At 34.3% G+C, this 10,156-nt stretch overlaps 1 protein-coding gene across 8 annotated transcripts in view; it reads left to right on the forward strand.

The window, feature by feature from the left end:
• Positions 1–10,156, forward strand: part of HACE1 (HECT domain and ankyrin repeat containing E3 ubiquitin protein ligase 1) — a 115,734-nt gene that overhangs the window by 87,208 nt on the left and 18,370 nt on the right. For all 8 annotated transcript variants that reach the window (XM_082730529.1, XM_082730532.1, XM_082730534.1 and 5 more), the window contains 2 exons: positions 1,284–1,433; positions 1,954–2,150. In XM_082730529.1, the coding sequence (XP_082586655.1) occupies positions 1,284–1,433; positions 1,954–2,150 (347 nt within the window). The remainder of the gene's footprint in view (positions 1–1,283; positions 1,434–1,953; positions 2,151–10,156) is intronic.

Genomic DNA, 10,156 nt, shown 5'->3' on the forward strand with positions numbered 1-10,156 from the left:
CAAGCACCCCAGTTCCATGTATTTATTTATTTATTTTTTAAAATATTTTATTTATTTATTTGACAGACAGTGATCACAAGTAGGCAGAGCAGTAGGCAGAGAGAGAGAGGACGAAGCAGGCTCCTTGCTAAGCAGAGAGCCCAATGTGGGGCTTGAACCCAGGACCCTGGGATTGTGACCTGAGCTGAAGGCAGAGGCTTTAACCCATTGAGCCACCCAGGTGCCCCTGCACTAGATATTTTTTTAGATTTTTGTTTTCATTGTGATCAAATATATAACATAGTATTTACTCTTTTAACCACGTTAAAGTGTACAATTCACTGGCATTAAGTACATTGACAGTGTTGTGTAACCATCACCGTTTCCAGACGTTTTGTCATGTAAGTGGAACCATACTAGGTTTGACAGTAATTGGTAACTACTGCCTTTGCCATTTTTACTTATATACCTCTGTGGTACTTATTTAAAGTTGATTATTTGTGAGGTACCTAGGTGACCCGTTGGTTAAGTGTCCAGACTCTCAAGTTTCAGCTCAGCTCATGATCTCAGGTTGTGAGATTGAGCCCTGAGTCTGGCCTCTGTGCTCAGTGGGGAGTCTGCTAGAGATTCTGTCTCTCTCCCTCCACCCCTCCCCCTGCTTGGGTATGCTCAGTTGCTCTCTCAAATAAAATCTTAAAAAAATAAAGTTGATTATTATGAGGAATAATTGGTTGACTTGTGGATTTTGGTGATTTTCCTGATAATTGGTAAAAGGCATCAAGTTCATTACTTAAGAACAGTTATATATTTAAAATTTTAGTTACTCTTCTTGTGCTCTATTCCAATTTTAGTATATGTGCTGCCGAAGTGAGCACTGTAGTGCTCTATTCCATAGGAACAAAAAGTAGTGAAGATCTGCACTGGGCATGTATAGATGAATAAACCAATGCCTGTCCTAATTTATAACCTAGTATTTATCCATTGCTGAGGAAAATGTGTATTATCTTTTAATGTATTATTTTCAGGATCTCTTTGACACATCTTCCAACCACTTTCAGTTAAAAGTATTTCTAAAATTTTCTCTTTGCAAAGACTTACCTGATAAGTATGTGTGAATTAATGATTATCTTCTGACAATTCCATTGTCTGTTACATATTCCATAAAGAACATTCTGGTAGAAGTTTATACATAATGTAACCTTGGTTTTGCTGAATTCTATATGAACTGATTTATTTGCATTGAAGTGATCTTTTTTTTGCATCTAGATTGTTAGAAGTAAATTATTTTGTATTTATTTTAATAGGAACAACTTTTCAGCCTAATAGTAACTCCTACGTAAATCCTGATCACTTAAACTATTTCCGGTTTGCTGGACAGATTTTGGGATTAGCTTTGAACCACAGGCAGCTGGTCAACATTTACTTCACAAGATCATTCTATAAGCACATTCTTGGTATGGCTCTATTGTTATTTCCAGAGGCATTTATTTGAAGTGTTTTTCTTAGAATCTTTAGGGAAAAACTAAGTAGGTAAGTGATCGCATTTTGATTGAGGTAGTTTTTATTTCAATTAGAAACTGTCTGTGTATGTAAGGCATTTGGGAGCCTGAGGGAGAGAAGAAAAATCGAATTTTTTGCTAAAAAAATTGTTTTTCATTTTAGTGTGCATATGTTTATGCTAAGAATGCATTTTAATATGAATATGCTTAAATGAATGGCACTTTTTGAAGTAATAATAATTTTTCTGTATAGCTATTTCAAAGAAAGATTACATTATAAAAATGTGGGAAAAAACACAAGTTTAAATTAACAGACTTCCAAATCTAGGAATTAGCCTCCACTTAAATCATGCTGTGAATTGGATTATATTTTGCAGTTTTGTGGAATATCTGTAGAGGGCAGTATTTTACCATTAAACAAACAAGGAAAGGCAGAAACATTTAGAATATAACTGCTGTATGTTTGCATTTTTAGGTATTCCTGTAAATTACCAAGATGTGGCATCCATTGATCCAGAGTATGCCAAAAATTTGCAGTGGATTTTAGATAATGATATTAGTGATCTGGGTCTAGAGCTAACCTTTTCTGTTGAAACTGATGTGTTTGGAGCAATGGAAGAGGTGCCTTTGAAACCTGGGGGTGGAAGTATTCTTGTCACACAAAATAATAAAGTGAGTATTTGAATACTTATCGTAGCCATTGTTTGTAACTTGGCCCTGATACTTTGCTGATTACTCTGGCCTCCTGACACTAGCTAGAAAAACTTTTACTGTTTCAGTTTCATAACATTTTATAACAGAAAAAATATTTAAATTGACTAAACCTTCAAATACCAAATTTTTAGTTAGGAAGGATCATTTCACTAGTGTGTTAGATAGCTGAGGCAGTTCCTGAGGCAGCCTAGAGCACAATTCAGTTGATTCTGTAAATTGGGCATCTCTTTATTAAAAACTTCGATTAGCAATAGAAGTTTACACCAAAATCAAATTAGGATTTAGTCACTGTTTCATCTTTCCAAGTACGATGTTAAGAGTTCCAATAGAGAAAAGAAGAATTTCCCATGTTAAACTTTGTACATGCTTTTGGTATCCAGTAAGTCTGTTAGATCTCTCAACTTGATTGTTTTTTTAAGCTTTATAACTTGATTATTTTTATTTATTGTTCTGTCTTTTGTTTGTGGATATTTTTTCCAGTTTTATTTGAAAAATAATTGACAGCTGCACATAGTAGTTTTAAATTTTGTCATATGTTTTAAATTTCACTGTTGAAAAATATGATTCAGTTTTATGTTATATTTTGATATGTAGGAAATTGGGAGCCAGAAAATCTGGTTTGGGAACTCTACTTCTATCATTTACTAGTAGCAACTTCTGGTTAAACAAGACTCAGTTCTTTTTCCTTTCCATTAGTTGTATTGTAATTCCAAGTCAGCTTCAGAAGCAACTAACTTTTTAAGAAATTATGCCCATTGATTTAGTAAAATACGGATTCTTTTTTCTTTGAAAGACCAAAAGACTTGGCTACATTTTAACCTCTTTGAGCCTCAGTTTTCTATTTTGTAGACTTGAGATAATGATACCTCCCATACAGAATCGTTACTAGCATTTTGCAAGCTGAAAACCACAATACAAAATAGTGCTCTATAAAAAGAGGATAGTGTTCTATAAAAAGAGGTTTTTAGTTTGAGATATGTATAGGGTATTGGAAAGTTATATCATGGTATGCAGTTTTACTTTTTGCAACTTAGATACTATATGTAGAAAATAACCCATGAAGTTTAATTTTTGAAAATAAGATCAGAAGCTGAGTTTTTACACACATATGCTTAGATGTTTTTTAGTTTGCTCTCTCATTTGACACATAAGGACACTCACTGAAGCCTAAAGAGTTAATGGTAAAGCTGGGGACAAAACCCAGATTTCCTACTTTCAAGTCTGATGTTCTTCCTTTTGCAAAATTAATCATGTTAAGGAAGATTTTACTTGATTTTTAATATAATGAGTCATGTTAAGCTATAGATAATGAAAAGACTAAAATGCTTCTTTTTTTTTATTTTAAAGATTTTATTTATTTGATAGAGACAGCAAGAGAGGGGAACATAAGCAGGGGGAGTGGGAGAAGGAGAAGCAGGCTTCCCACCAAGCAGGGAGCCTGATGCAGGGCTCTATTATAGGGCCCTGGGATCATGACCTGAGCCGAAGGCAGATGCTTAATGACAGAGCCACCCATGCGCCCCAAAATGCTTCATTTTCAAAATATGTATAAGCTTACCAGTGATTAAAAATGCTTTTAAAAATCTTATTTTTAGATTGTCCACCCTGTAGTGCATTTATTATTTTATTTTACACTGGAGACCTATTCTCAATTAAGGTTAATGAAATTATACTATCTTTATTATAAGCAGGTGATTATTTTTCACCAGAGAAACTCAAACATGATTCTTATCTGTGAATACTATGGTGAGTGGACTTGTCACCCTCTCAGATATATTTTATATGACAAAGTGGAAAGACTCATTAACAATTGCATGATGCATAGGTATATTTATACTTGTATCTCCTAACAGTACCCCTCCCATTATGACATGATTTTGTTTAGATTTTTAAAAAGACATTTTATTAATTCTTTGGCACTTGCGTCTTTTATGAATTCTAGAAAGAAGGAAGATATTGAGTAAGTAACAACAAGAGTATACGCACATTGAGGGTGTACCTTTCATTGTGAGTCTAGTTAGACTGGAATACTTATTACTGTAATATTATGAGACCGATGCCTTACCACTTGGCAACTGCCTTACTATTGTAATATTAAAAAGGCTGAAACTTTTGCTTCTAAGTTAAATGCATTTTTATTTAACTATATTAACTAATTTTTGGTTGATTATAGGTGATTTTTTTTTATTAGCTTTTGGTAATAAAGCAGGATCTCAATCACTAATATGTTAATTCTTCTCAGCTTTTATTTTTGTGATGTAAACATTTTCCAGAGTTTTCTAATGTTACCAGAAAGAGCCAAGTATAATTGTTTTTTTTTTTTTGAGTCAAGCATAATTCTGTATCAAATTGTTAATGCTTAAACATTTAATGCTTACTCAGTAAGCAACCCAATTTTTTAAAATTAAAAATCTTTAGAAACATGCCTGCATTTTAAATTGATTACTTGCTTTAAGATTGTTACTCAGTTTACAAATAACATTTTCAATTTTTAGAAATTTTGTTATTTTTTTAACATATATTTCTTTTAAGAACTTTTTTGTTACTCTAAGGTTAGACTTTTACTTACTTATCTCTATAGGTGTAAAGTTGTAACAGTCACCTTTGGAGTTCAGCTTCAAAATCTGTAAGCATGTTGCAGTTTAAATGAGTTTCCAAGCTTGTTAGTATGAGAAAATCTGTGTAAGCTGATCTCCACATGGGGGAGTCATTTAGTCCTAAGTTTTATGGAAAGGCTTTGATAATTGTGGAATGAAGTCAAATAAAGGAAAATACCTTTGTTTAAAAAGGAGTACATTAAATAAATACAAATGATATAGGCAGAAGAATACATATCCATTCCACATTTTATTTTTTTTAATTTTTTAAATTTTTTTATTCCATATTTTAAATATGGTCATTTAAATTTAATTTTGTATCTATCAATTTGTTAAAAATCTTAAAAAAATAATGAAACTAAACTCTGGTTTCACTTTTGATAATGGATGAATTACCAGGAGCTGAGCATTTATTTATTTATTTGTTTATTTGTTTATTTTTAAGATTTTTATTTATTTGGCAGAGACAAGTATTTGACAAGTAGGCAGAGAGGCAGACAGAGACCGAGGAAGGAAAGCAGGCTCCCTGCTGAGCAGAGAGCCCCATGCGGGACTTGATATCCGGAGCCTAGGATTGTGACCTGAACTGAAGGCCGAGGCTTTAACCCACTGAGCCACCTAGGTGCATTTAAATAGTATTTTCATCTTCTTTTTAAAAATTTTGCTTTTATTTTTCATTTTCTCTCTCTCTCTCTTTTTTTTTTTTTTTAAGGTTTTATTTATTTGTCAGAGAGAGAGAGAAAACACAAGCAGGGGGAGTGGCAGGCTGAGAGAGAAACAGGCCCCCTACTGAGTAGGGAGCCTGGATGTGGGACTCAATCCTAGGTATCTGGTATCTGAAGGTAGACACTTAACTGAGCCACCCAGGCATCCCCTCTTTTTTTTTTTTTTTTTTAATTTATTTTATTATTTTTTTTTATTTTTGAGCAGAAGCTAGAATCATGGAACCATAAAATTTGAGTTAGAAGTGACAGGTTTTCTTATATCTTCAGTCTGTCTCCTAGAACTGAAGAGTAAGCTACATGAGTTTTAAATGCTAACACTTTTACAGTGTTAATCATGGGACGCCTGGGTGGCTCAGTTGGTTAAGCAGCTGCCTTCGGCTCAGGTCATGATCCCAGCGTCCTGGGATCGAGTCCCGCATCGGGCTCCTTGCTCCGCAGGGAGCCTGCTTCTCCCTCTGACTCTGCCTTCCACTCTGTCTGCCTGTGCTCACTCTCGCTCGCTCTCTCTCTGACAAATAAATAAATAAAATCTTTAAAAAAAAAAAAAAGAATTTGAAAATTGTTCTAAAGACTGTAGGGATGATTGTAGATGTTATAGAGGCAAGTTTCATCAGTGGATTCTGTCTCTTAAAAACACAAAAACAGACTTAGCTTGGAATGTGAAGAATGAATTGAAATTCAGGGGCAATATTGGAGTCAGGGCAACTGATAGGTGGTGTTGGTATTGGTCTGGGGAGCATGCATGAGGATTTTGTAAGACAATGGCAGTGAGGATGGAGATAATGAAGTAGTTTCTTGCCTTTTTGGCATATCTGCTTATGCCTACAAAAGAAACCTGGTTATCCTTTTGCAGTTTTCAGTAGAGAAATTTCCAGTGAGAACTCTCATATACCAGAGCAGTAGTAAGTGGATAAACTCAGGAAAGAAGCTTTTATACACCAAAGGATATATATTGAAACCGTAAATTGAATTATTCCAACAATAATGCCATTTAAACTGTTAATTATGTAAAAAATAACTATTCCAAACTGTTTTACAAATGGGCCCAGTTTATTCCTCTGCTTAGAGGAGGGGGAAGAAAGAACATCTTGTTTTCACTAGTAAAAGTTAATTATTATTTAAGTAAATATGGTTCATTTAGATATTTTTTGAGAAATAATGAAAAACAATTTTCAAGATGAAAAATAGCTTAAATTTTGCTTTTTTTTTTTTTCCAAAATCACCACCATTTCTCATAAGAAGACATAATTTAGGTTGAAAGCCTGAAGAGAAGTTAAAATTTTAAGGAAGATGTCTGAGAGAAGAATATTATTTATTCCACATATTCAGAAGACTAGGAGATTATTAAAACAAAAGGTTTCTATAAGTACAGACATATAATTTAACTGGAACATATTATCTGAAAGTTCAGTCTTCTTAATCTTAGTGTTTTTACATTTTTCACTTCAGTTTGTTTTTTGCTTACTGATTTTATATCACTTACCAGGATCAGAGGCTGAGCCAGAAAAAAGTGGCTAAGGCTCTTTTTTGTTGCTGTTGTTGTTTCTATGCTATGCTGAAGCTTTTCGAGTTGAAAGCTTTCTATGTATTTATGTAATTATTTCACCAGTACAAGTACTAAGATTCCTTAATATGATTAATTCTTCAATTTAATTCTTTGGCATCAGTATTATTTTATGCCTTCAAAGAATAGACAACAAAACTCAGGTGGGAGCAAATATGACTCCTATGATATGCAATCTGTTAGGGATGACAAAAGATCCTCTGCCCCCAAGTTTTATCAACTCTTATAATAGCTTAAAAGAAAATGATAGTTTATGCTTGGTTTATAATTAATGTTTAATTTTGCAACTCTTTATGCCAGTGTTTTGTGGACTGGTTGTCATCTACATATTCAGTGTTTCCTTATTAAAGCATTTAAGATATTTGATGTTGTTCAGGGCATAAACTGTGGGGAGGTGAGTCACTTGGATGCCTGCATAGATAATGGGAATGCAGTCAGTATATTTCTGCTCAGTATGAATAGTCAGAATGTTAGTGTGTAATGGTAGTGGATGTTCATAGTAATAATTGTATCATCAAGAAAACATTAATTTGTGTTATTCTGTTTGAGGATGTACAGTGTTTAAGGAAGCAGGGAAACATTTTAGCTCAGTTGGATTTATATTTTCTTCTGTTAAACAGTGGTATTTCAGCTATGTGGAAAACTTTATTTTACTAAACATCTTAGCAGGATTTGTGATGGCTACGATTTTATTAGTCTTATTTCTTTTTTTAAAAAAAGATTGTATTTTATTTATTTGACAGAGAGGGAGAGAGAAAGAGAGCACAAGTAGGGGGAGCAGAAGAGGGAGAAGCAAGCTCCCTGTTGAGCAGGGAGCCTGATGTGGGGCATGATCCCAGAACCCTGGGATCATGACCTGAGCCGAAGGCAGTTGCTTAAACAACTGAGACACCCAGGTGCCCAATTTTATTATTTTTCTGAGTAATAATTTAGACCAAAATTCATCCATATTAAATTAACTTAATATGGAAACTGGTGTTAGAAGGAGCTGATTTCCACAAATTGATACACAATGACTATGGGTCCAAGTTATAGAAATAAATGTGGAAAATATTTAAAATATTGGAATAATATTCCATATTAGAAGAATAGAAGGAAACAAGTAAGGAAAGAATAGTATACTTGTGAGAATTAATTTTTAAAAAGAGAATGTGTGAGGAAATAATAGGAATTAAGTAATTGAAAACAGTTTGTACTATGATGAATATGGACTGCAGTAATGGCCAGTTAAAATTGGTGAAGTGTACTTTGAACAGTTCACAAATATTTTCCTTTTTTTTTTATCATGAGAGAACACGTGTGCACATCTGAATGGTGGGCGGAGGAATGAGGGGCGGAGGCAAAGGGAGAGAGAGAACCTTAAGCAGGCTCCATGTCCAGTATGGAGCCCAAAATGGGGCTAGATCTCAGGACCCTGATATTATGAGCTGAGCTGAAATCAAGGGTTGAATGCTTAACTGATTGAGCTCCACAGGAGCCCCACAAATCTTTTATGCTTCATAATTTAAGGTCTTGAACAATGATCATTAAATAGTACCATAAGATTCTAAGAGCAAAACATTTTGGGGAAAAGCTGGTCTTGATAAGGGAAGATAGGGTCTCATAAAGCACCTTAAACATTAATGAATGAGTGGAGCAGAAAAATTGTAGTAGTTGAGTAAGTTTATGTAGAGCATACGTAAACTAAAAGATAATCATGTGCTAATATTGAAATCATTGCTGGTTATCACTTGGAAGTGTGCTATATATATTATTTCTTGGATTGGACATAAAAATCTAGTTTATATTTCTGTTTGATTGTTTGGCACTCATTTTTGTCTCCTCCTCTCTGGTAACTACCTCAATGTAGTAACTGATTAAATCCTGTACAGTGGAAAAAAACTTATGGGTGGTAGGGAGTGTGATTTGGGGGCTATTCAGTAGGCTGAATAGCAGAAATGACAGCTTTCCCTGCGCTAGATTACACCAAGAGCTATGTGGGTTTGGGGAGAACTATGGAGAATCCACCATGACACTTCTATAGCTTTGACATGTATGGAGAATTCATAGGCAGTGGTTATATATAACTTGCTAGCTCAGTCCTTGTGGGTTCCCCCCCCCCCGCTGGGGTAGAGTTAGGAAGTGGGATGGGGCATAGCATTGGATTAGTGCCCCCCGCAAATAAAGAAGGAACCTAAAATAGGCTTTCTCTACTCTTAGAACATTCATACCTGGCAGGTAAGAACTATCTATAGCATATTGCTTTTTAGTCACAACGTTTCACTTAGAGGTAATTTAAAATACACAAATGATAACAATTGATAGAGTTGACTGATAAATATGTAATAGTTGATTCTTGTCTGAGCCAAAATATATTATTACCAGTTAAATTTTAAGTGACACTCTTTTCTGTAATGATGTATTTTAAAATGAAATGTGTTAAAGTAGCTTACCTTAATTTAGAATAAAGTCAACTATGCTTATATGACCATTTTATCAAGTTCTTAGTATGTATTAAATGCACTTGTTGAATGTATGCATTCTTTCAATATTTGTTGAACATTTACAAAGTGGCAGCCACTTTTTAGGAGCTGGGAATATATACTAGAAAACAAACAAAACTCCTGCCTGCAGAGAGATTACATTCTAATGAGATACTTCAGTCAGAGACATGAGGAAGTATAGACACTAAGGCCTGAACAAGCTTATATTTGGGGAATAGAGAGAATGAACAAGGGAGAGAGTAGAAAGAAATGAGATGAGAGGGCACAACAGAGACTGGATCATTTAGGGTCTTAAAGGCTAGGAAAGTAATTTATATGTTACAAAGTTGTTTTGTTTTTAAGGTGGGTGAGAGGTGCTTGACTGAGCCACCTAGGCACCCATCACTGTAAGGCTTTGAGCAGGAGTGATGTGATCTAAATTATGTATGAAATTATATAGATAATATTTATTTATATATTTAAAAGATTAGTTGGTGGCATGGGAGAAGCAGTACAGAGGCAACAATGGAAACTGGGACCCCACATATTACAGTAACCCAGATGAAGGTGATGATGATGGCTTGGAGCAGGGTGCTGGATGTGGGGAGGGTGAGAC

The sequence above is a fragment of the Mustela nivalis genome (assembly GCF_964662115.1).
Source record: "Mustela nivalis genome assembly, chromosome: 5".
Taxonomy (NCBI): domain Eukaryota; kingdom Metazoa; phylum Chordata; class Mammalia; order Carnivora; family Mustelidae; genus Mustela; species Mustela nivalis.